At 37.7% G+C, this 27,795-nt stretch overlaps 1 protein-coding gene across 1 annotated transcript in view; it reads right to left on the minus strand.

Moving 5' to 3' along the window:
* The window catches only part of LOC107295587 (tetratricopeptide repeat protein 7B-like), a 79,318-nt gene that overhangs the window by 2,215 nt on the left and 49,308 nt on the right, over positions 1 to 27,795 (minus strand). Inside the window, 1 exon segment of the mRNA XM_015824901.1 lies at positions 21,119 to 21,321. Within this exon segment, the coding sequence (XP_015680387.1) occupies positions 21,119 to 21,321 (203 nt within the window).

Consider the following 27,795-nt stretch of genomic DNA (forward strand, 5'->3'; position numbering starts at 1 on the left):
TGGAGGCAGGTTGTTCCACTGGTTAATTGTTCTAACTGTCAGGAAGTTTCTCCTTAGTTCTAGGTTGCTTCTCTCCTTGATTAGTTTCCATCCATTGCTTCTTGTCCTGCCTTCAGGCGCTTTGGAAAATAGCTTGACTCCCTCTTCTTTGTGGCAGCCCCTGAGATATTGGAACACTGCTATCATGTCCCCCCTCGTCTTTCTCTTCATTAAACTAGACATACTCAATTCCAGCAACCGTTCCTTGTATGTTTTATCCTCCAGTCCCCTAACCATCTTTGTTGCTCTTCTCTGTACTCTTTCTAGAGTCTCAACAACTTTTTTACATCGTGGTGACCAATACTGGATGCAGTATTCCAAGTGTGGCCTTACCAAGGCATTGAAAAGTGGTATTAATACTTCACGTGATCTTGATTCTATCCCTCTGTTAATGCAGCCTAGCACTGTGTTGGCTTTTTTGGCAGCTGCAGCACACTGCTGGCTCATATTTAAGTGATTGTCCACTAGGACTCCGAGATCCCTCTCACAGTTACTACTATTGAGCAAGGTACCCCCTATACTATACATGTACATTTGGTTTTTCTTGCATAAATGTAGAACCTTACTTTTTTCACCATTGAATTTCATTTTGTTAGATAGCGCCCAGTGTTCAAGTCTGTCCAGATCCTCCCGTATCCTAAGCCTGTCTTCTGGAGTGTTGGCTATTCCTGCCAGCTTGGTGTCGTCTGCAAATTTGATGAGTTCCCCATCTATCCCCTCGTCCAAATTGTTGATGAAGATGTTGAAGAGCCCTGGGCCCAGAACAGAGCCCTGGGGCACCCCAGTACACACTTCCCTCCATGTAGATGCGGTTCCATTGAGGACGACACACCGAGTACGGCCGGTCAGCCAGCTACGGATCCATCTGGTGGTGGTGCTGTCTACCCCACATTTTTCTATCTTGTCAAGTAGTAGGTTGTGATCTACTTTATCAAATGCCTTATTGAAGTCCAAGTAAATTATGTCCACAGCATTCCTCTGATCCACTAATTTTGTCACTTGGTCAAAGAATGCAATAAGATTTATCTGGCATGATCTATTTTTGACAAACCCATGTTGGCTTTTAGTAATGACTTTGTTTGCCTCTAGGTATTCACTGATTCGTTGTTTGATTATCTTTTCCAGGATCTTCCCAGGTATTGAGGTCAGGCTGATAGGTCCATTTTTCCCCCTTTTTTGTAGATGGCTCTTTTCCAGTCCTCTGGTAGTTCCCCTGTGCTCCAGGATCTTTGAAAAATATAGTTCAGTGGTTCTGAGATCACATCTGCCAGTTCCTTGAGAACCTTGGGGTGTAATCCATCTGGTCCTGGCGATTTGAACTCGTCTAGGCTGGACAGGTGCTCACTTACCATTTTCTTGCCTATCTTAACTTATGTTTCTATTCTGTTTTTTATGGCACTATTTTTGGTAGGTTGATCTGTTTTTTCCCTTTGTGTAAAGACAGATGTAAAAAATGAGTTAAATAGTTCTGTTTCTCCCTGTTGCTTGTCACCTTCTTGCCACTTTCACCCACTAATGGACCAATCATTTTCTTCACTTTTTTCTTGTTTTTTACATGTTGAAAGAAGCTTTTTTTGTTATTTTTGACTTTGGTTGCAAGCCTTAGTTCATTCTGAGCCTTAGCTTTACTCACTTCATCTTTGCAGGCTCGGGCTATTTGCTGATATTCTGACTTAGTTATGTGTCCCTCTTTCCACTTTCTATACTTGTCCTTTTTATCTTTCAATTTATCAGAGAGTTCTTTATGCAGCCATGCTGGTTTCTTTTGAGAGCTGTTATTTTTTCTCTTTGTTGGTATTGTGCTAGACTGGGCTTTTATTATCTCATTTTTCAAAATTTCTCAAGCTTCTTGAGTTGTTTTCCCCTGGAGGATTCTCATCCATGGAATCCTTCCCAAGGTAGTTTATTGAAATTAGTTCTCTTGAAGTCCAAGACTCTAGTTTGACTGTGTTCTATTGCTTGTGCTTCCATAATGTTGAATTCCAATATTGCATGATCACTTCCTCCCAAGGTTCCTATGGCTTCAACACCTTCTATCATTTCATCTCTGTTAGTGAGAATTAGATCCAAAATGGCTATTCCCCTAGTTCCCTTCTCTACTTTTTGGGAGACAAAGCTGTCTGCTAGGTTTGTCAGGAATCTGTTTGATCTTCCACTTGGTGCAGAGTTTGTCTCCCAGTTGATGTCAAGGTAGTTAAAGTCCCCCATTACTATGGTGTTGTGCTTCCTACATACCTTAGTTAGATGACTAGCAAAAAGTTCATCTATTTCCTCTGCTTGGTTGAGTGGCCTATAGTATACACCTATGGCAATGTCATTCCCTCCCCCCTTTATATTGACATGTATATCCTTTACCTCCAAATACTAATTCATGTGGAGGCATAAACAGCAGGACACATATTCACATAAAAATGGGAATGTTTCAAACCATAACTTTAAAGAATTCCCTAAAAATAAGGATCTAAACTTTTAAAGAAGCGGGAGGCTAGTTTTGGCTCAATAATACTACATATCCCCTTTCCTTCCAGATCCTGAACAGAACAGTAATCCTTGTCCCTCCAGCTATCCTTTCACAATTCAAAACTAAGCTCCCTTGCTGCTTGCCAACCAGCTCCTAGGTATTCCCTTGCAGAGCAGCAAAATCTCCCTGGTAAACAGCCACCCATTTTTAAGTGGGTTCCTAGAAAGACACGTGGGGCAGCACAATAGCTTTCAACAAGCCCTTCTAAATAGCTGTTTGCTGAGCTGCAGGTCTAAGTACAGCAACCTCTGCTTTGAAGCATTGTAGCTAAGAGTCTGCCCAGACAAACCAGAATTATATATGGCTCTATTGTTCATTGAATCCATTGAAGCAGACAGAATATTGTTTGCACACAACATATGTGTCCACTACGCTCTTCTGTTTACTTAGCATGCCTATTCTTGCCTTTTTATCTACAATACAGCCTCTGGTACACTGCATACATTCAGCTGTGTAAACGCATGGGATGGTTAATTTTCCATTCCTCTCTCAGCACTTCCCCCAAACAAATCTCCAAGGTAATGAATTGCTGTTCCCTTATTAGTAAGAAGCAACATTTGTTTCAAAGGGAAAATGCTCTTTAGCTTGGTAACAGGAGTTTTGAAATGTCAACCTTAATGTTGCTGCTTATTGAACTTTCTCCTGCTCCAAAAGGGTAATGAATGTGAGAAATAAATCAAGACAATTTTGGGCAGTCCTAGGACAAAAGTGACAGCCTGAAGGAGAATGAAGATCTACAACTTGCTTGCTTCTAACATGCTTCAGAATGCTGTGCGCACGCGCGTGCACGCGCGCACACACACACACATCAAAGGAATTCCGATTCAACTAAATTTCTATTCATTCCAAATCAAGTATCGTTTTAAAAAGACCTGAAAACCCTATTTGGGCAATAGCAAAGAGACTGTATTAGAGACAAAATGTTGAGACTATGTGTCATTCTAAGGCGGGGTGTCAAACTCGATTTCATTGAGGGCCGCATTAGCATTGTGGTTGCCCTTGGGTGGCCAGGTGAGCATGGTTGGATGGGCATGGCTGGCTCAACATCACTTGTGGAGGGAGTGGGACCAGAATGGGTGCCGGGGCCTAGTCTACTGGAGGAGCCTTGCCGTCCCTCTCAGGCCATATGGGGGGTCCTAGGACATGAGCACGGGTTGCCTGGGGCCCTGGGTGGCGAGCGCATGTAGGGCAGCTCCAGGGCTGGGCTCGGGTAGAGCAGGGAGGGGAGTCCAAGCTGCCTCTTGGGGACAGGGGGCTCCCTGCCCTTCCTGTTTGCTGGGGCCATTGGGGGTGTGATGGTGGGCGGAAGGCTCATACTGCGTGTGTGGTGGAGCTGGAGGATGAAGTTGGACGGTGAGGGCTAAGTGGGCAGGAGCCGAAGTGTGGCTGTGATGGCGACAGTCTGGGCTGTCTTGCCGTGGCCCCACTGTCTGTCTTTGCTAGCCCATGCCTGCTGCAGCTGGGACGTGATGGGCGACCACCTAGTGTTTCTGGCGGGCCGGATCGCATTTCTATCAGAGGGTCAGGACTTGCTATACCCTTTCTAACTTTAAACACAATAACGTTTCTTCTGTTTTTCATGTCTTCAGTAATAAACAATTTGATCTTCTGGTTTAAAGTGTCTCATCCCAGTCAATCTCAATTTGCTGATGCCTAAGATTGTCAATTTGTAGTTGTTTCATTTAATCTTACTATGTTGAGCTTTTGTGTGCTTGTAATTAGGTTCACTTTCCTTCTGTAATTCTATTTTTGTAGCTTTGGATTTTCTTCTCCTGTACAGCAACATCACCAACTAGATGTCCCAAAGGCTTTAATCTAGTCACATCATAAACACCATTAGTACACAGAAAGATCCGCAATGCTTCCTCAGTAGCATGTTGAGTGCCATCGACTTGAGCGGTCCATCATCCAGCATTATATTGTTAATCATTTTATGATTTCCATATAAGGTCTCTGATTGCTACCTAACCCAGACTACACTATTGTAAAGTGAAAATGCTTTAAGAAAGATTGTCTTTATACTTAATGACATCTCATTCATTCTATCCATTTTCTTCAGGCTACCCCTTCTTTCTCCACCATTTATCTCATTTTTTGGGGGGGATTATTGTTAAAACAGAATAGAAGCAGAAAATGTGAGGGGATTCATCCATCCTATTCATCTATCTTTCAGATGTACCTGTTTGTTTGTTTGTTTTAGCATGCCATTATGTTATAACCCTGCAGGGAAAGTAAACAGCCTTTTGTATTATAATAGTAGATGTCTTCCCAATTTTTCGTTCTTAAGCCAAAAATAGTTGAACCTAAAACGATTAGAGAGGAGGAAGTAAAGGAATCAAGCAAATTAATCAAGAATGTACTGTGGTTTCCAAATCTAGACTTCAAAAAAAATCTGTATCTCTTTGCTTTCATCTACTGGTCATCTGGATTTGCTTACAACTGGTAGATCTCTGTTCCTCAGAGGATCACCTGTAATGTGCCTCAGCAATGAAGCCAAACAGAGTTTAATGTGGGATAGCTCCAAGTCAGAAATTGGCCAATTCTCTGCCATTCTTTCTCCTCCTACCAAGAATCAATGATCGGGGGGGGGGGAATCAGCTGACCAATCACTCTGCTGAATGGATGATGAAGTGGGACGAAAACGTGATGATTTAGCCTTAATTTTTATTATTTATCTTACACTTCTACTATGATACAATTTCTTAGATACTGCCATCTAAAGGTTGATCAATTACTGCACATTGCAATCAGATTAGAATTCTGACCAGCACTAATCAGAGGATTTCTACTTTTCAGCACCAATGAAACTGTTTCTGAGCAGGGGGTTGGACTAGAAGACCTCCAAGGTCCCTTCCAACTCTGTTGTTGTTGTTGTTATCAATCTTCTGGAAAGCAACACTTTGACAGAGAAACAGTAGATTCATAAACCTATGCCAAACAATCCTCTCTTAAAAGAAAGCTGCCTTGGCAGTACTCATTGGAGATACAAAATCACAAAGCTCAAACCAGTGTTTTCAATGCTATTGTATATTTGGAATATTCTTTCTTTGTTTCCCTTCATGAAACCAATTTTCCTCATGGTGATGGGAAGCAAAGTGCCTCATAATAAATATGGGATAGAGCTGAGAAGATGGCTGTTCCTGAATGTGTCACTTCCATGTTCATCTTTTCCTTTTTGGAAGAAGGAAAATGCGAGTTGCAAATTGGAATAAATAAGATGGCTTTAGACTGCCTTAGTAGCACACAGAAGAATAGATGGACATCATGCTGATGTGTCCCTCAAAAATAGTAAACTGATTTCTTCCTCAGCAAACAGAACATGAGAATGAGCTCTCACTGCTAGAAGCAACTGAAAAAGAATTAGTATTTGAAAATTCACATGGGTTTTCCATAGCTACTTTGAGAACGGGGTTGAGGGCAAGAGTGAAGGGAACTAGGAACCTTGAATGAATTAATTCCATAGAGGATGGAAGTGAGATGACTGAGAACAAACTAGTGAGGAACAGGTTTCAGAAAATAATGATTAATTCTGACATTACAGAACGACTACCATCCAATAAGAAAGAAATACTTCCAAATGATAGGATACTTGGTTTCATGAGTGGGATCGGTTTTAGGTTTTTTTCAAATTAAAAAAACCCTAAGAAAAGACTAAATTACATTTTTAATAGTTTGAGAACTGTGCTGTGGAAAATCACATGACAGTGAGGTGAGCGGCATCTAAATTTTAATAAATAAATAAAATAATAAAAATAAATATAATGTACAACTCTGAGGGTTAAGAAAGCATTTGTTGCCACTGTAGTTCACTCATGTGGAAAGGTTTTTTTCAGCAAATGTCTCTGTTGGTTTACCTTGGTTTATATTCCTGAAAATAGATTTTGATAGAAATTAGGACCAATGTATCCAATTAATCACACCAACCAATAAACAAGAGAGGGCAGGACAAAATAATAGCTATACATTTAAGGAATAGGTACCACTTGCTTACTCACTGCTTCTTTTTCTCTGCTTTTTTTTAAGGTGGAAATAATTGGCAAATGATGGTAATTGTTTTCCTTTGACTGTTTATCTGAATACTACAACTGAAATGGTCTATCTCACGAAGATCAGGATGTGACTGTACTACTGCGTATTAATCACATTTATGGATATTTATAGGGTCTGGAAACTGAAATCTTCAGGTTTAGTCCTGAAAATAATCCCAGTTTTTGTTTAGTGACAAAACTTTATCAATTCAAGGTCTATGATTACAAAGAACACGTTTCTGTCCTCAGCAGTCCTATCTTGCTAAGCTACAAACTGATTTTTATACTTGGGGATGCTTATTAATCACAGTTTGGAGAGGTTATGCTGTAATAAAAAATTATGTGTACATGTAATTTGCTTTGCTGATATTTTATGTTCCTGTGCTTGTAAAAGGCCTATTTGCTTATTGACCCAAGTTCTATTTCTGTTCAAATCATAACATTTCTCTCAATGTAGTTACTTCCACCTACACAACTCAGCTGCATGAGGACTGATTCATACATGCTTTAAAATGCATCTCTGCAATTATCAGAAGTAGAAAACAGAAACTAGCTCCACCAAATGTCAACATTTAAAGTCCAGGTGTTCAATGAAGCTTACATGGACTGCAACTTATCATACTCTCAAGGGTTGCAACCTAACATATTTTCAAGGCTTTTATCCTTTCTCTTATGTACAAAACTAAAAATTGCAGCCACATAGATGGCTTTAAGTCACAGTTTACTTCCCTGGTATAGCAGCAAGCTGAACTAATCAGCTGCTGTCATTGCTAAAAGTCCTAAAAAAGGCTGGATTAGTCTACCTAGCTAGTAGGTCATAAAATGAAATTCTAGATTTATAAAAGGGGTTTTGCATGTCTATTTCAAGAAGCTAACTGGTGCAATGATTTTGTAACTTGTGTGGGAAAAGTAAGTTCATGATAGAAATTGAAGTATTTTGAACACTAAGGGTAAGATGCAATGTACATATAAATATTTATGTATAACCGCATATTAACAGAGTTGGAAGGGAACTTGGAGATCTTCTAGTCCAACCCCCTGCACAAGCAGAGGACCCTATACCATTCCAGACAAGTGGCTGTCCAGTCTCTTCTTAAAAGCCTCCAGTGATGGAGCACCCACAGCTTTTGCAGGCAAGCTTTTCCATTAGTTGTTTTCACTGCTAGGAAATTTCTCCTTAGTTCTAGGTTGTTCCTCTCTCTGATTAGTTTCCATCCATTGTTTCTTGTCTTGCCTTCTGGTGCTTTGGAAAATAGGCTGACCCCCCTCTTCTTTGTGGCAGTCCCCCAAATATTGGAATAGTGCTATCATGTCACCCCTAGTCCTTCTTTTCACTAGACTAGACAACTCAATTCCAGAAACCATTCTTCGTATGTTTTAGTCTCCAGCCCCCCCAATCATCTTTGTTACTGTTTTCTGCACTCTTTCCAGAGTCTCCACATCTTTTTTATAATATGGTGACCAAAACTGGATGTGGCATTCTAAGTGTGGTTTCAATAAGGCTTTATAAAGTGGTACTAATACTTCACATGATCTTGATTTTATCTGTTAATGCAACCTAGGATTACGTTGGCTTTTTTGGCTGCTGCTGCACACCGCTGGCTCATATTTAAATGATTGTCCACTAGAACTCCAAGATCCCTCTCAGTTACTGCTATTGAGCCAGGTTTCACCTAATCTATATCTGTACATTTGACTTTTCTTGCCTAAGTGTAAAACCTTACTTTTCTCTACACTGAAATTTATTTTATTAGATAGGGCCCAGTGTTCAAGTTTGTTGAGATCCATCTTGATCTTGAGCCTATCTCTTGGGATCTTGGCTATTCCTGCCAGTTTAGCGTTGTCTGCAAATTTGATGAGTTCCCCTTCTATTCCCTCATCTAAATTGTTTATGAAGAAGTTAAAGAGTATTGGGCCTAAAATGGAACCTTGGCATACCCCACAGCTTCCTTCCTTCCATTTAGATGTAGTTCCATTGTGAACCACATGTTGAATGTGATTTGTCAGCCAGCTACAAATCCATCTGATGGTGATGCTGTCTATCCCAGGGGTCCTCAACCCCCGAGCCATGGCCCACTATTGGGCCGTGAGTGGTTTGGAACCAGGCCGCAGAAGCGGTGGGCGAGCACATGCATGATCCATTCGTGTGAGCAGTGCGCATGGGTGCCTGCAACTTGTGACGAACCATCCCCTCTCTACCCTGCCAGTCCGCAAAGTTGGAAAGATTGGGGAACTCGGATCTATCCCACATTTTTTCAGAAGTAGGTTGTGTCTACTTTGTCAAATACCTTATGAAATCCAGGTATACGATGTCCACAGTATTTTGCTGATCCACTAATTTAGTCACTTTGTCAAAGAATGAAATAAGATTTGTTTGGCGTGATCTGTTTTTGACAAACCCATGTTGGTTTCTGGTTATAACTTTGCTTGCTTTTAAGTATTCGCAGATCTATTGCCTGATTATCTTTTCCAAGATCTTCCTAGGTATTGATGTCAGGCTGATTGGTTTGTAGTTTCCTGGATCTGTCCCCCCCCCCTTTTGAAGATGGGAACCACATCAGCTCTTTTCCAGTCGTTGGTAGTTCCCCAGTGCTCCAGGATTGTTGAAATATATGGTTCAATTATCAGAGATCAGGTCTACTGCTCTTCAGAACTCTGGGATGTAATCCGTCAGGTTCCAGTGATTTGAACTCATCTGGAGTGGACAGGTGTTCTCTTACCATTTTCTTCCTTATTTTTAATTTGTATTCCTGGTCTATCTTTTATGGTTTTTTTTAATAGATTGGGCTGTATTATGTTTTTGTGTGAAGACGGATGAAAAGAATGAATTAAGTAAGTCTGCTTTTTATCTACTGCCCGTTACTTCCTTGTCATCTTCTCTCATTAGTGGACCAATTGTTTCCTTGACTTTTTTCTTATTGTTTATGTGTTGAAAGAAACATTTTACTATTTTTTACATTTGTTGCAAATCTTACTTCATTCTGAAGTAAGTTTGGGCTATTTATTGGCATTCTGCCTTAGTTAGTGTCCCTCTTTCCATTTTTTTGTGCTTGTCCTTTTTGTCTTTCAGTTTATCAAAGAGTTCTTTGTGTAAGAATGCTGGTTTCTTCCTGGATTTGTTTTTCTTTTTCAATGGTATTGAGCTGGACTGGGCTTTTATAATCATATTTTTCAGAGTTCCCCAAGCTTCTCGAGTTGTTTTCCCCTTTAAATTTTCACCCATGGAATCCTTCCCAAGTTCTTTCTAAGTTTGTTAAAATCAGCTTTTTTAAAGTCCAAGACACTGGTCTGATTATGTTCTATTGTTTGTGTTTGCATTATATTGAATTCCAATATGACATGGTCATTCTCCCCCAAAGTTCCAGCAACTTCAACCCCCTATATCACTGTTAATAAGAACCAGGTCCAGTATAGTTGCCCCTCTAGTTCCCTCCTCTACCTTTTGGATGGCAAAGTTGTCAGCAGATTGATCTCCACTTGATGCAGAGTTTATTTCCCACTTGATTTCAGGGTAGAATGAAAAAAATGCTTTTGCTTATATTCATTTGTTTTACTTGGCCAATTTTGTTTGGGGAACAGTTGTGGTGGTTATTCCAAGTTGGGATTCTCCATAAATATAAAGAACCCAAAAATGTAGATAAACTTTGTAATTACATATTGAGCAAACCCAAAATTTTTAATAGTCATCTGTTGAATATGTCTAGTGGCCTGACCTATATATAACCTTAAGCTACAATATATAAGCTTATGTACTACACAAAGGAGAAACTAAGTAAACCAAACATACAGTATATGAGCTAGGCCACACATAATTTTGTCAGCAGAACTACAAGATAGAGATACATATGTAGATTTGTTATCAGTGTTGTACTACTCTATCAAACAAGCATATTTTGGCCAATTTTTCCACTTTGAAATAATTTTTAAATATATCTTCTCAGATAAGGTCAAGTGTTTGAATCTCATAATTAACTGTAGATACATATACTACAGTATATTCACATAATTCACTGTATATACATATACATAAACCCAGAGTCACTTGGATAGTAATAAATAAATAATAAATAAAAAATAAATAAATATTAGTTGCAAAAGTATTATATTATACAGTAGCATCTCTGAAAATTATTTCTACAATTTATGAAAGTATATATTTTGTAAAATATTGGCTGAAAAAAACTCTCACCAACAAATGTAATGATTTCATGAAAGATATGAGTGACATAATTAAAAGAAATTCATATTAAATAGAAGTTATTTTCCTTCCTTTTTTGTTTGTTATCAGTTAATAGAGAATGACAAAGCTTTTCACACAAGAAAGAAAATTGAAACATACAGATAGTGGCAGGCATTTCTAGTTTAGTAATAATTATGAAAAAGAAACTAGGAGACAGTGAGTTCTAGCATGAAAGCTGACCAGGTGCCTATGGGCTTGTCCTTCTCTCTTAACCCAACCTGCCTCACAGAGTTGTTATTGTGGAGAAAACAGCAGGAGTGTGCATTATGTACTTCACCTTGGGATGTGAAAAGTAAAGTCTGTATTTGTCTTAAATGCTGTGCCCAATTCTGAGCACCAAGATATTAAAAAAAAAACTGGAATAAATGTGAAGAAGATCAGGAGACCTGAAATTCCTATGAAGGAGATGAAGGAATCAGAAAGATTTAGCTTTGAGGAAATGACAATACTTCAAATACCTGAAAAGTTCACATGGAAAATCAAGACCTGCTCCTCTATTCAAGGTGCACAATAATGGATTTAAATGACAGGGAGACAGATTTCAAGTGAAGCATTAGAAAAAGCTTCCTAAGAACGGAGAGACCAATTAACTGTGGAGACTGTAAGTAGCTCTTCCCTGGATATATTCCAGCAGAGGCCAGAGAGCCATCTGTTTGGGTGACTTTAAATCATACACTTATAATGAGCTGGGGGTAAACTTGATGGTTTTAAATGGCCTGCAATTCTGAGATACTATGACTGGTTTTGCACTTCAAATAATGGCAAATGACCTGGATTAGGAAAGCACTTTAATACAATCAAATGCAGTGAAGCAAGTGAGTGGACGGCAAGATTTTTCCCTTTTCCACTTCTTTTATGTAAGAAAATGGATTCTTTCAAGTTATGTATGAATTATGATGACAAATAGATAAAATATATGGGTCTGCTTACCAGGCCCACTTAAGAATTACTGCATTGATTCCAAGTCTGTCTGTTCCCAATCTGCTCCATTAGGCAGACTACAATAATGTAACTGAAATTATCTACTGTATGGATCGCCACATTAGCTAAGGTCAGCAACTTGAGGTCTAGGATACCATAGCAAATGTGATTCTTACAATGCTGATTGTAAAATCCCCATATTTAATTTAAAAACAAGTTTTTAAATAAAAAAATGACTCCAATATCTTAAGACTTTGAATGAGAGGATCACTATCTTCTGAGATTTTCCACTGTAGAGTATTTGTAATATCCTTCTGAACTATGAGTGATCCATAACTTGACAACTACTGCTACAATTAAGAGAATAATTCACTACATGACAATTTACATTTTAAGTAATAATGTTCATACTTTGAGATTGGAAGAATGGAAGCAAAATGTGATGTAAAAGAAACTGATCCTTCTAAGTCAAGTAGAGGAATGACGTCTCCACATAATTTTTCTGTCATACAATTCTATTCGCTTTTTACTTCCTGCTTGCCTTATTTAGTGCTCAGAAATACTTAAACAATAATTTATTTCACAGGTACTTACAGCTCCAACTCATTTGCTCTATAAAAACAAAATTAGTTACTATATTTATCTTTTGTAGTTCAACTATATTTATATATATCATGCTACACGAGTTCTCAAAGTGAGCCATTCATGAATCAAAAATTGCCAAACTCAGATGTGTTTGTCTACTTCAATTTAATGCAATTTATAAATTGGTATCAGGTACTGTTTAATGCGAACCAAGATTCAGTTAGTGCAACACTGGGGTTTTAAACACTAATTGTTGCTTGTGCAAAATGGAGAAAAGGAAGGTTCCAATTGTGGAAAGCTCAATTTTGAAGAACTACAGCAGAATACAGGAGGTTGCAGGCATGCTTTGGATATAGATTTGTTCTCCTATGCTGTCATACAGCACTTCATTAATCAACATACAAAAACTTAATTGCCTATTTCCATTGAGCTGGAACCAATTACCCTAATTTTCCATAAACTTATCACTTCGAATAGTGCAAATTTGAATGATGCAACCATTTTGTGAAATGAATTAACTGCAGTAATCAAGATTTACATATATACACCGAGTCATATATGAGTGAATGGCTATATAAATTTGAAGAAATAATGTGGCTTTTTTTTTAAAAAAAAAAAAACCACATACATAACTGAAGAATAAAAAGCTACAAAAGGTAACTTTTACCTAGCAGCCCATTGCGAGTTATGCTCCAAAGGAGTGGGAGATCCAGGAAGTGAGAAGCTGATTAAAAGTGCAGAACTCCCTTTATATAAATAGAAGTTTGCTATCAAGAATACTGGATTGTGCTTTTAACTGTAAACGTACAGATAGAATCTTTGCCAGTCTTCAGAAGGACACCAAGGAAGTGTTGCAGGTCCCATCTATTAGGGATATACTGGAACCATGAAAAAGGTGGTGATCCCTTTCCTATGAAACATCATTCCCATGGATTAACATTGCTGCATTTTTTTAAAGGACCTGGAGACATGGTTTTGTCAGTGGTCTGGGGACACCAATTGGAGGTGGAGCCAATCAAGTGGTTGGTTTTACTACGTTACTGCTGCCATGGGAGTAGGGTTTTATGGTTTTTTTTATGTTGTGAACTTTAATGTTGCAAGCCTTCTAGGGTCAACTTTATGTGAGTTGGGAGGAGATATAAATTTGTTCAATAAATCAACTTGAATTATAGATCAAGGGTTAAGTATCAGTTAGAAGAATTAAACAAAATAATTATTTCACCCAATTTTGGATTTTTTACAATGATATTGTAAAGATGGTAGCATAGCACAGGGTGCAGGATAAAGATTATACAAGGCTATGCAAATATTGCAATTGCAGTCGTAACAAAAGTTCAGAATATAGTATAAGAAAATTATATACAAACCTTTTGAAAAATACCACTAATGCTGCCTCTATTTTTGATAAAAATAGCATCACTGTGTTGACTTATAAACTGTGACTACATAATTAATGCCAGATGACTAAAATTGGTTTTAGTGACTGTATGCATTTGTATAACATTAAAAATGTGATTAAATCAATTTGGAATGCAAAAATTGGTACTGATATAATGAAGAAGGTATGATGCATTAAGCCACCCAGTCACTGTACCAGTGAGACAGGCAGCATAAAAATGTAATAAATAAATTAAATAAAAATTAAACATTTTTGTATTATGTGGAATTGGTTTGATTTCTTAAATCTCTCTTTTTTTAGACAGCACACTGGTGTATGAAATGCAGCATTTAAAGTACACATTATAAAACATTAAAAGTGATTTGTAATCCATAAAAGAAATCAGGTAAGCCTCAATAAGAGACTTTTAAGATGAGCTGACATGAAATAATATCAAATTAGAGTGGCTTTATATTCCGAATGGCAATTGTTCAATTAATTCAATATAATTCAATTAATCCAAATAATCAATTAATTGTTATCCCACCTTCTGTGTTATTTAATTAGAACTGTTAATCATTTTTATTTCATAAACACGAACAGATCAGCATAAAATTGCTTCTGTTCATGAAACTGATCAGCAATGCAAACATGTTTTTCGAAAGATAACATATAATGGCAACAATAAATGGAAAAGTAAGTTACATGACTTGCCATGTAGCATTTTAAATTTAGGGACCATTAAAAAAAAACACGACTTCCTAGAAGATGGGAATCTTTTTGCAGTAGCTTTGTCCACTTGATTAAAACAAGATAATAAATCCATGATATTAGTTGAGAAAGTAACAGTGGACATTAATAAGAATGATGTTTTTGTTTAGAACAAATACATTATCAGTAACTTAACTTTGGAATGCACATCGTGTCTCCAGGTCGTTTCCCCCTCATTTTTAGATTACTTACTTTCAACTAATGCTATTCAAAATAAGAACTGAATCATGCATTATTTAGAGAATCCAAATCTTATCAGGCAAATATGATAAACTGTATCTTCATTTACTTTGGAATGTTAAAGATTTGAGTGATTTATGCATTTATATATTCACAGAAAACAGACAAAAACCAGAGATGAAAGCTAAGCTAAATTTATAGAGGTAGTCCTTGACTTACAACCATTCAAAGTTATAACAGCACTGAAAAAGGTGATTTATGATGATTTTTCAAACTTATGACCATTACAGCTTCCCAACTGTCACATGATCAAAACTTGGACATTTGGCAACTGGCATGTATTTATGACGGTTGCAGTGTCCCATGGTTATTTGATTACTTTTGCCACCTTCTGACAAGCAAAATCAATGGACAATCCAGATTCACTTAACAACTATGTTACTAACTTAACAACTGCAGTGAGTCACTTAACAACTGTCATAAAATTGAGCAAAACTCTCTTAACAACTGTCTTACTTAGTACAGAAATTTTGGGCTCAATTGTGGTTGTAAATTGAGGACTAATTTTCAACAGGATGGCATGCACAACTGAAAATTGTTACTATGCTATTCTCAGTCAAAAGGCTTTAGATTTGGTCCCGATGTCTCTGACTATCACTTGTATGGTCAATACAAGAAACTCTGTTGGGTTGCAGTTGTTCAGTTATTTTTCAGCAGACTAAGAATATTGTCTCAGATATTAATAAGATGAAACTGATCTTGTGTACGCTTCACCCTTGCTCTTCTTCCCATATAAACCAGTTAGTGAGGAAAGAGAGATTGGGAAAGTGGGGAAGGATAATGAAAATGTCTCTTCATAACAGAAGTCATAAATACTAAATACAGTGAAGTTAAAAAATGTGGTAAAAACAGACTATGTCTGCTAAAAACTGACAAATATCTCTAATCAATCAAGAGGTGTGGTTAATTAAATTCTGGACAATTTATATTACATCCATTTCTTCCTTTTATCTAAAGTTGCCCTAAAACTATTTATTAAATCCTGTGCTACTGCCAAAACAAAATTATTTTTCAATTGCATAAAATCTCCCATGTTCTATTCAGTATTTCCCAAGAGCACCACTGACTTAGCAAATTAAATACCTATATTTGTTGTTTTCCATCACCACCAGTAATCTGTCCTTCTAAGATATGGAATCCTAAGCCAAACATTTTTATATTTTATACTTACGGTAAAATAAAACAATGACTTTGTCTACATTAGTGAACTGATTTCAATACTTTGTTGCGACACTGAAAATTTTATTTCTGAGTCATTAATAAATGTATGAATTTGGTAAATTTGGTAACATACTTTGAAGATTCCTATTTGTTAAATCAAGCACATGAAATGAGGAGTCCAACAAATTATTGAGTGAGTTAGTAGTTCACAGGTTTTAAAAAGATATTGGGGCACCCAAGTGAAAACAAGAGCAAGGAACTTCAACCTGTTTGAAGATACATTTTTGCCCAAGTGTATTTATTCAATTTATTATCAATTAAAATAATCACTTTTAATTACTGCTGCAGAAGGAGTATACCTTCTTCTCCTCCCCCAGATTAATCCTAAGGAGACAGCAGCCCAGGAATCCCAAAGCATGTTTTCAGTGAAAAGGGTAAGTTTATTCAAATAAAAAGAAAAATATGATATTATTCACCACAGACCACAGTAAAACATTCTACTTAATGTTATACTAGAACAGTGGTTCTCAACCTTTTTAATGCCGCGACCCCAACCGGTCGTAAGTCGAGGACTAAACCGGTTGTAAGTCGAGGACTAAACCGGTCGTAAGTCGAGGACTAAACCGGTCGTAAGTTGAGGACTACCCAACCAGTCGTAAGTCAAGGACTTTCCCTGCCCAGGAGCGCCGCACATGCGTGGTTCCGCCCCCTGCGCCGGCCGAGGCGTAGTTGGCAAGCGGCAGAGACGGAACAGGCCGACCACCAGCTGGCCCAGCCCAAGGGAGGTAAGCCACCTGCCGGAAAAGGGGAAAAAATGGCGGACAAAAAAAATGATAGACAGCCTTGCTTGGCGACCCCCATGAAATGGTCGATCGACCCCAAATGGGGTCCCGACCCACAGGTTGAGAACCACTGTACTAGAAACTACCTACAGGGGAGATATTGGTTATATAAACAATGAATGAAAGACACATTAATATCCATTTTAATAAATTAGGAAAGCAACGGATATGGAATAAAACATGTTAAGTGAAGATTTTGGGGGTTCTTTTGTGCCTTTGCATCAGTGCTGATTCCTGACGACTGCCTAGACTAGTCCTTGCAGTTTTCTTGGCAAAAGTTTTGGTGATGGTTTGCCTTCTTCCTAGGGCTGTAAGTGAGGGACTGGCTCAAGATCACCCAGCTGACTCCATGCCTAAGGCATGATAGAACTTGTGGTCTTCCACTTTTTAGCCTGGGGCCTAAAACTGTCTCTCAAGTGAAATATAAGAACTTCTTGTCCATTTCTAGAGGTTTGCTAAAGGCATTAAGCATTTCTACAAAAAAAGTTAGATAGAAGTTGAAGAAAGGCTTCAGGCCCCTTCTTCAGCTCTGATTATCATTCTGTAAGTTAGCAAGCCTCATCACTTTGTCTATCCCAGATATTTAATTACAGGAAGATGCACATAGTACATAAAGATATATTTTGTTCGGTGACTCTATTCAGTCCTTAGGGCCCAGCAGTCTGCTTCAGTGTCATGAAACAATCTACATAATGGATAGATTATACTTTTTAAATAAGCTGATTTCACAGATTTGAGAAAAATAATATTCTAGCTTCATAGTAAGAGAACAGCAGAAAGTCTTTTGATGTATAATATTGTTTTTACAATATTAATATAATAGTTTATGAGCCACCCAGATTATGGTGCTATACAAATCTTTTAAATGAATGAATGAATGAATTAAATACATACATACATACATGCATACATACATAAATAGATGTCTATGAGGCGACATACCCCCCATAGTGATCCTGTCATGATTAGAGGCTTCACTGTTTCTACAGCATGTGCCTTTAGCATATTAAATCTATATGTGGTGATTCTGGTTTTATTCCCACTATCATTTTGCCAACTGCTCCATATAAATTTCTATATACTCTTACACAAAGGCAGTTCAGAACCTTAAGCATTCAGGGAAAAACTACCATGGAGTATATAAGCATGTTAAAATAATTATTTTATTAAAATGTGACCCAGCACTCTCTCCTTACCAATCACTGTCCTTATTATTTTTCTGGACAGGCTACAAACTAAGCACGGGACCCACTAATCCTAATGGGCTTTATCTCAGACTCATTTTGGAAAATCAGATAATATTTGGCACTGGTGTTTTGTTTTCATGCATGCCAGCCTTCTATTGCTTTTATTTTTAAAATCTAAAAACATGGGTGGTATAGAAAGTCTGGCCAGCACCTGAAAAAGTATCCTATGATACTACAGTAAAGAAACTGGAAGCACCTTCAGCTTTAAGGGAATTTTTTTCTTGTCTATTTCCTGTTAAACAAGAACTTCTACCCTTGATGAACAGCAGAGTGCCTCTAGGGGGAATGCAATGTGCATGGAGAGGCCCTTTATTTCAAGTGAATTCAAATGGAAAAGAAAGACATTGTAAGTGTACTACTTCGGGTACAACGCCTACCTTCTTTACAAGGCACCCTTTGGCATTTATCAATGTGTTCAATTATCTTGAAAAGCCAGAAAGGTAACATAAAAATACTTCCCTGTATTCTCTGTTCCTTTGTAATTTTTTGTCTTATGCGTTCCCTCAGGAATGTATGAGGAAAAACCTCTCTGAATAATTTACAGAAGCCTTTGAGGAAACAAGCTTTTCATTTTGAATAAAGAAGTCAGATTAAAGTGGAGAATTATAATTCTTCCATTGAGCTCTATACACCACAGGTTTAATTTGAATAAGCATCATGAAATGAATTTTTAACACAATGAAATTACATTGGACAGATCAACATATAATAAGTCTAATACTATTAACTTAACTAGCAAAGGATAATTTTGTGATGAAGTATTTTTGTCTCCCACAGCAGAGAATGTGAATTATAACACAGACATGATATCTAGGATACAATCCTTACTCTAGTTCTCACACTGTTCTTCTAATTCTATGCTTACATAATAGCGTTTCATTAACGATAACACTGCTAAACAACTTGAAAGTGTTTAACAAATTGGGGAAAAGAATTATCAAAAGATTTTCGGATGACAGTTCAAAAAGAACACAAGTTTTTCTGTGATAAAATTCTAAAGGTCCCATTTTTTTCTTCAACATATCTTTGTAAAGCTCAGTTTTTGTCTTTTTATCTTATATATTTTATATTTATATTTTATGGATTATATCTTATATAATATTATAAATTATATATATTATATATTTATATATATATATAGTCTTTATATCTTTGCCTACTGTAGTGAAAAGAAGGACTAGGGTGACATGATAACAGTGTTCCAAAATTTGAGGGGCTGCCACACAGAAGAAGTTGTCAACCTATTTTTCATAGCACCAAAAGGCAAGTAAAAAAACAATGGATGGAAATTAATCAAGGAGAGAAGCAACCTAGAACTAATACGAAATTTCCTGACAGGATGCACTAACACTGGAAGTTTTTAAGAAGAGACTGGACAACCATTTGTCTGAAATGGTATAGGGTTTCCTGCCTAAGCAGGGGGTTGGACTAGAAGACCTCCAAGGTCCCTTCCAACTCTGTTATTCTATTCTATCTTCAAGGCCCCTTCCAACTCTGTTATTCTGTTAAAAGAGGCCTTTCAACATCCTTTAAAGCTAAGACAAAGGATCAAAATAGACTGAATGATGGCCAATTTGTTTTTTTAAACAAATCTCATTCTAGAATAGTATTTCTCAACCTTAACTTTAAGCCGTGTGGATTTCAACTGCCACAATTCCCCAGCCAGCTTTCTAGGAGTCAAAGTCCACACGGCTTTAAGTTGCCAAGGTTGAGAAACGCTGTTCTACAAATTGATGCTATCATAGGCAAGCTGATATAATGAGATATATTAAAGCTTTATAACCAACACACATAAAGAAAAATAAAAAGTATTATTAAACATTCTTTTAATATTGTTTTATTTAATTAGAGATTTTTTTGAAACGTTAAAAAAAACATTGTTATCTAAGATATTTGTACATTCACTGAAGGTCCAGCTAGAAAAGAAGTTAATAGCATATTTCACTGGGTTGTGCAAAGCATTTGGAAAAAAAAACACTTCATAAAGCATTTGCATGGGCAGAGCATTCCTACAACACTAAAGCAGCCCTGAGCTTAGGATAGTTTATGCATCTTTTTTCAAGGCTGTTCCTAATTCTGTATGTGCACACAGAGGCAATCCTTCTGCTGAGGCAGCGAGCAAAGAGAAAGTGCATGCATATAATAGTGCAGACAGCTAGATAGAAACTTGCTATTTGCAATGAGAAGAAATCATTGAGTATAAGTGATGTCCCATCTAAGTAGTGCTGAGTAAGCAAATAAAGTAATAACTGTAAGGCCTCCTAAGTTTTCACAGGGTTAAATAAAGTGTTTATTCGGAACTCAAAATGTCCTAGAAAACTACTTTGGTGTACTATGAAAATGAACTGGCAGGAAAGCTAAAGCAAGCATACTCATATTGTACTCTTAAAAGAAATTATAAACACATGGGAAATATAGAATATGGACAACATGGATAATATCACAGCAATTTACAGTACATGAAATTAAACCCTTGGTTGATATGCTAGTATTTTTTTCTGATTTCAGTTGATTTATTTCAATGTGATAAAATAAATACCCAATGAATAGAATAGAGTAGAGTAGAGTAGAGTAGAGTAGAATAGAATAGAATAGAATAGAATAGAATAGAATAGAATAGAATAGAATAGAATAGCAACCACACCCCCTCTGGTCTGTGGAAAAACCTCTCTCCACAAAACTGGTCTCTGATGCCCAAAAGGTTGGGGGGGCACTGGAATAGAATACTGTTCTGTTCTGTTCTGCTCTGCTCTACTCTACTCTACACTGAATACTAAGTGAATATATTAATGAACAATTTGCAGTTGCTGTAGTTTTACAACACTGGGCCCATTACTTATAGAATATTATTATTTTATTTCAAAAATATCACACATTTTCTCTATTTTCATATCACTAAGAAGATAGATCACCATATCTAAAAAAAAGTCTTCTGTTTCTCTCCCTTTTCTAAATGTGATTATTAGCACTATTGCAGGTCAAATAAATACCAATGGCTCAAGAGTTCATGTCAATAGAATTTATCCCACACATATTTTTACAGTTGTTGAGTACATTCTAATTATAGGATTGATAATGATATTCCCTTAGTGTTTTAATCGATAAATCTCTCTTTTACACATTATGCTGCATAAATTGAACTTACCAATCTTTGCATACTTCTGACATGTGTAGGGCTAATAGACAAGGCCTCTTCATACCAGCGCTTGGCTTCATCAGTATTTCCCCGAAGTTCTGCCACTTGACCTCTCATGTAGAGAACATTGTGAGACATAGCAAAGAGGTTACCAGCTTCCTGAGTACAAGCAGTGGCTTCTGCAGGTTTTCTAATTCCTATGTATACTTCAGCTGGAAACAGGAAGCAGAGAAAGAAAAAAGAATGAATTTCTTTCTTTCCCACAAGTATAAATGTTTTTTATCCTGCTTTCACTCAGCTTTCCAGAAAACTACTTCTGGTAAGAAAGCAGTCATAGGCAAGAAGCCATTCTATTTTCCAAAGCGCCTGAAGGCAGGACAAGGAGCAATGGGTGGAAGCTAACCAAAGAGAGAAGCAACCTAGAACTAAGGAGAAACTTCCTGACAGTTAGAACAATTAACCAGTGGAACAACCTGCCTCCAGAAGCGGTGAATGCTCCAACACTGGAAGTCTTTAAGAAGAGACTGGACAGCCATTTGTCTGAAATGGTATAGGGTTTCCTGCCTGAGCAGGGGGTTGGACTTAATGACCTCCAAGGTCCCTTCCAACTTTATCATTATCATTATCATTATTATTATTATTATTATTGATCTACCATTACTCCTTTCCTCATAAAATTAAAGGCTCCCTGCTAATTTTTATAAAATATGCTTGTATCTGTAAAGGAACTAATTGTATCTTACAATTAGTATTAGTATCAAAAGCAAATTTTCTTGGTATATGCAGCACTTTAAGGCATGTGCTAAATAACTAAGAGACTCAAATAGTCCAGCATTTTGATACAGCTAGAAACTAGGAAATATTGCAAAAGGTGTTGCTTAGCTTAACATCATTCACTTTGGAAGGTTTATTTCCTCCAGAATTTTTTTTACTTTTTAAGTTATTGTTCTTTTGCCATCTTCAAAGTCTTCTCTTCCTTTATTTTTAAAAAGCATGCACATTTTTTTATTTCTATCATAATATACAGTATATCATAATTCATTATTTTGAGTTTTTGACACCTTGCCTCCATGAAATTGAACTGGATAAAATAGCTATTAGTCTTATTTTAGTTACAATCTTTAAATAAAATAATTTTCATCAAGTAATCTAAAAATGTACTTAATCTGTCAGAGCATGCTCCCTAACAACATTTTTATGACTTTTTAAATTGTTTAGTTGAAGAGAAAGAAAATAAATATGATAGAAGCCCTGGCCCAAACTCTTTATGGAATTCCCATATGGATACGAGGCTTCAAGGATTGTATTGAAAGAACCCAGGCTGTTTTTCTTAGGAAACTTCTGGGTCTTCCTCCCTGTGTTGGATTTGCTTCGATGTACCTGGAACTGGGCATTCGTTCAGTCGAATGCATGGCGTGGATTAACACCTTCAAATGGTGGTTTCGGGTGCTCTTTTCAGCAGTCCCTGGTAGCTATCTCTCCCTGGTGTTTGCTGACTCTCATACCTCTCGTTGGGAGAGGGAGCTGACGAAGAAACTCCACTTGCTAGGTTTTACGGGGGATGCTCTAGGAGATTACAGTCTCAAGGACGCCCAGTTTAGGATAGTCCAACGGCTTGTGGACATAGATTTGCAATATTTAAGAGCCAGAGTCAACAAAACCTGCTCCCCTTTGATCTTCAGCCATTCTAATAATTATGGATTGAGGATGGCTTCATATTTCTATACTCTAACCATCCCCAAGTATAGAAGAGTCTTTTCTCTAGCCCGTTTCAATGTCTTGCCCTCAGCACTACTCGACGGGCGATTCAAGAGGCTCCTGTTTAGTGAGCGACTATGCCCCTGTGATAGGGCTGAAGTTGAAACTGTGGAGCATGTCTTATCATACTGCCCTATGTATAACACATGACACAGGCAGAATTAAATTATTGTCTCTTCTTGGAATTGATCCCTCTGGTTCTAATGTTAGTAATTTGGTCTTATATTGTTTAGGGGATGGCTCCTCCTATATTACTTCTCAGGTTTCTAAATTTCTTTTAAGAGCTGTAACTATTAGAGGAGAACGTTGTAATTCCCTTTAGCCAAGGCTTCTGGTGTTTAATTGTTTGTGATTATATTTTTCTTGTGTTTTCTTTTGTTGCACTTGCATTTTGGTCTGTGACCGCAAAATAAAAAATATTATTATTATAATATGATAGAAGTTAAAAGAAAAACAACTCCCAGACTCATAGTTTGTAACAGTCAATCACTTAAAGGGGCCCAATGTACCTCTCTATCTAGTTATACATTCAATCATGTTGAAGCTATAAAAACAGAACTATAAGTTTTGGTATCTAATTTTGATTAAAGGTCAGTTCAATTCTTGCTCTGGGATCTTAAAAAAAAAAACCCAAAACGCCAGGATAAAGTGGACACATTATTGCAGAGGCCAGAAATTTAATTCATTGAAATAGCAGGGTATCTGTTGTCCCCCCAACTAGTCTCAGCAGTCCTTCTACCCAAATCAAATAATGAAAGAAATAGCTAAAAATAGGAAGAGGGTGATATTTTTATTTAAGATTTGATGTTAACATTTTAAAGCATTATATAACAATTGTGCTTCTTTTATATATGCAGTATTTATATTCTGAATTTTTTAGCTTTGTTTTTAGTAAAATTATTGTTTCAATGCTGTTCTTATTTTTCCTCTTAGGAAGGGGTGCATCATCCCCTCTATCAAAGAGATTGAAACCGCAGCATGGACCTAACTGTGGGTCATCTCCTTCATTTTTTTCATGACCCAGGAGAGACCTGGATCTAGTAAAGAGGTGACTGAGCTGACAGCAAAGAGTTCTGTCCGCCTCCTTAGGAGTCACTGACTCTAACTTATCAGAGGTCATATCCAAGGTGCCTCGGCCTGCTTCACCAGTCTAAGGTGCAGCGAATCTGAGTGATCATCTGCCAGACAGTCTGAATAATCCTTACAATGGCCTAACAATAATTCCAAGGGGCACTTCCTACCCAATAGAGACCAAGTCACTCTAAACAGGGCAGCATAACAGCTATTAGTATTTTGCCACTCTTATTGTCAGCTATTGGTATTTGCCAGCTATTGGTATTTTGCCACTCTTATTAATGTAGTCAGATTTGCTCGCCTCTCCTTGTCCCATCCATCCCATCCCATCTTTTTTCCCTTTTCAAGGTTTAAGCCTACTAAAATTCTTGACGTAAATAGGCATATTTTTAGATAACTGGAATACATATGAAGAGACAGACTTCTCACCTTTTACTGCAGACCACAAACCTTATTTTGACTTCTGAACAATGACAAGCTAGTCTTTGTTTTTTGCTTTGCCCACTTTTTTGTGAATTATTCTGCCATGAATGCAGTCACCTCACCTTTTGATTCCACTGTGTAATAATAACAGCAACTGACAGCTAATTATATCTAGAATATTATATGAACTCCTGCCTAGCTATCAAATTCTGCTTTAAGGTAAATTTTATTTATTTATTTATTTATTTATTTGATTTGTATCCCGCCCTTCTCCTTACCGGACTCAGGGCGGCTGACAGCCTTATAAAACCAATATTACAGTAAATATCAAATTAAAACCAGATTAAAAGGAAATATTTGTAATGGCCTAATAATTAAAATTTCCCTTAAAAAACCCCACTAAAATTCCCTAGGCCAATCCCGCNTGGAGCGCTTTGAAGATGATGACCAACACCTTGAAGCGCACCCGGAAGGCCACCGGCAACCAGTGCAGCTCGCGCAGCAGCGGTGTTACATGGGAGCGACGAGTCCCTCCCAACACCGCCCGCGCGGCCGCATTCTGGACCAGTTGGAGCCTCCGGGTGCTCCTCAAGGGGAGCCCCATGTAGAGAGCATTACAGTAGTTTGGAAAATAAATGACAGATCTTATAGTCCAGTGATGGCAAACCTTTTAGGGACTGAGTGCCCAAACTGCAACCCAAAACCCACTTATGCATCGTAGAGTGCCAGGTGGGTGTGGCCCATTGGCTGGGCATGGCTGTGGTGGTAACGGCAGACTGGGTGGGACTAAAAAGTTCAATCAATCAATTCCAACTTTGCAAGATTTTTTTTTCCCGTGAGAAGTTGAAATTGACTGATTAAACCTTTTTTTTTTTTTGCACACGGCGGTGGAGGCCTAAAGCGAAAAGGGTTTATAAAACCCAGCTGAAGGCCTAGGACTGGGGCGACAGCGCGCGTGCCTACAGAGAGGGCTCTGAGTGTCGCCTCTGGCACCCGTGCCATAGGTTTGCCACCACTGTTATAGTCTATGTAATTTATCAGTGAGGTATAACTGTGCGGTATCTTTAAATGTGTGGTTAGGCAAGAATAAACTTTCAAAGTCATCATGCCACAAGATAAATGTGACAGGATACAGGAAAGCAATATATATTTGTAATTGAGTGGTAGATGAGATGGAACAATTGTCATGGGATGGGTTTTTAAAAATGGAATATAGAATATCAAAGAAAGATTAGTACAGGTAGTCCTAGACATACAACAGTTCATTTAGTGCAGTGGTTCCCAACCTTTTTAATGCCGTGACCCCAACTGGTCATAAGTCGAGGACTAAACCGGTCATAAGTCGAGGACTAAACCGGTCGTAAGTCGAGGACTAAACCAGTTGTAAGTCGAGGACTACCCAACCGGTCGTAAGTCGAGGACTTTCCCTGCCCGGCAGTGCCGCGCATGCGTGGTTCTGCCCCCTCCGCCGGCCGAGGCGTAGCTGGCAAGCGGCAGAGACGGAGCAGGCCGACCACCAGCTGGCCCAGCCCAAGGGAGGTAAGGCACCTGCCGGAAAAGGGAAAAAAATGGCGGACAAAAAAAATGGCGGACAAAAAAATGGCAGACAGCCTTGCTTGGCGACCCCCGTGAAATGGTCGATCGACCCCAAATGGGGTCCCGACCCACAGGTTGAGAACCACTGATTTAGTGACTATTCAAAGTTACAATGGCACTGAAAAAAGTAACTTATGACCATTTTTTCAGTTACAACCTTTGCAGCATCCCTGTGATCACGTGATCAAAATTCAGATGCTTGGCAACTGGTTCATACTTATGACCATTGCTAGGGTCATGTGATCACTGTGGTGCGACCTTCTGACAAGCAAAGTCAATGGGGAAGCCCAATTCACTTAACAACCTGGTTACTAACTTATCAACTGCAGTGATTCACAACAACTGTGGCAAGAAAGGTCATAAAATGGGGCAAAATTCACTTAACAAATATCTTACTTAGTAACAGAAATTTGGGGCTCAATTGTGGTTATAAGTCAAGGACTACCTGTACTTAAAAAAAATTTAAGGATCTTTTTAAAATGATACTTGTCCTTTTACCTTTCTGCAAACAAGTTTTCTGTTTGTTTCTCTCCTGGATTATTCACTCTGGACAAAGATGTAATGCAAAGAGGTTTTACTTGCTGGTCGGTGACTGTCAGTGACTAGAAACTGACTGTCAGTAAAGTAATTCCTGGCTCATTATATGCATAGAATCTCCTGTCTACATCTCTGAATCCTTCGGGAAATGTTTATTTTATAAGATGCTGAAACAAATTGAATATTCCAAGGAGCTGATGATTTTTTCAGGAGCTCAGGAGAATTAATGCTGGAGAAAATAAGCTTTCTTACTTTTTCCTGAAAGAATCTGATCTCCTGAAAGAACTGAACGCTTCTATTTCTTTTTAGCAAATTCTTCTTCTTTCAAACTAGTAACCAAGTGCAGAGCACTAAGGATTCCAGTCTTCTTTTTCTTCTCAGGGTTTCATGGAATATAGCAACGACTTTATTACAGCAAAGGGCACGGCTGAAATGGTCATACATAATCCTTATATATATATATACAGTATATGAACTTTTAAAAAGTAAATAATCATCCCTGTTTTACCTATTGGAGGTTTAATATATTTGTTTTACTGCTCTTTTTAAAGTACAAAATTAAGCCACTGTAGTTTGACAGCTTACCACTGAATTTTGATGTCACAATATTGTAGGTTTCTGAGGGTGAAACATAGATTTCCCACTCCTGTTAATCCCCTCCTTGACTAGTATATTTCTAGAATCTTAACAACTATATTAGTAATCAGTTCAAGGTAAACCTATGAGCTTCCCGGTTGAGTAGTTTAAGCTTTCCTCTCCTATCTAATTATTTTTACTATGCCAAACAGGACTTCCAGTTTATTCAAAGTTGATGCAAGAAGAATTAGACAGGGACCAGGAGGGGCCCAAGAAGAGCTATTTGCTGCTTTGAGTCACCAAGCCTTTTTGAATATATATTACCCATATATACAGTATGTAGGTTTAGGTATCTAGATACAGACTTCTCCAATATGCAGAACCATTTTTTAAAATGGAGGCCTTCACTGGGAAAAGCTGACTTAGAGAAACCACATCATCCATTACAAAAAGAGAACTGTCACTCATGTGAGCTGCCCAGAGTCAATGAGAGTTGAGCGACCTACAAGTTTACTAGATGATGATGATGACAATGACAGTATCTGCCCTGGTTGTTTTCTTTACTGAAACAATGCACAATGGCAGCAGAATTAAGAATTAAATGATAACAAATATAATGAATTTTGCTTGTTTTTTGTTATTGTTCATATGCTCTCCTAAATTGATGACATGAAATAATAGTGCAATGATCAATGTATTATATGGGGAAAAAATCAAATATG

This window comes from Protobothrops mucrosquamatus, unplaced genomic scaffold, assembly GCF_001527695.2.
Source record: "Protobothrops mucrosquamatus isolate PMUCROS unplaced genomic scaffold, P.Mucros_1.0 scaffold2409, whole genome shotgun sequence".
Taxonomy (NCBI): Eukaryota; Metazoa; Chordata; class Lepidosauria; order Squamata; family Viperidae; genus Protobothrops; species Protobothrops mucrosquamatus.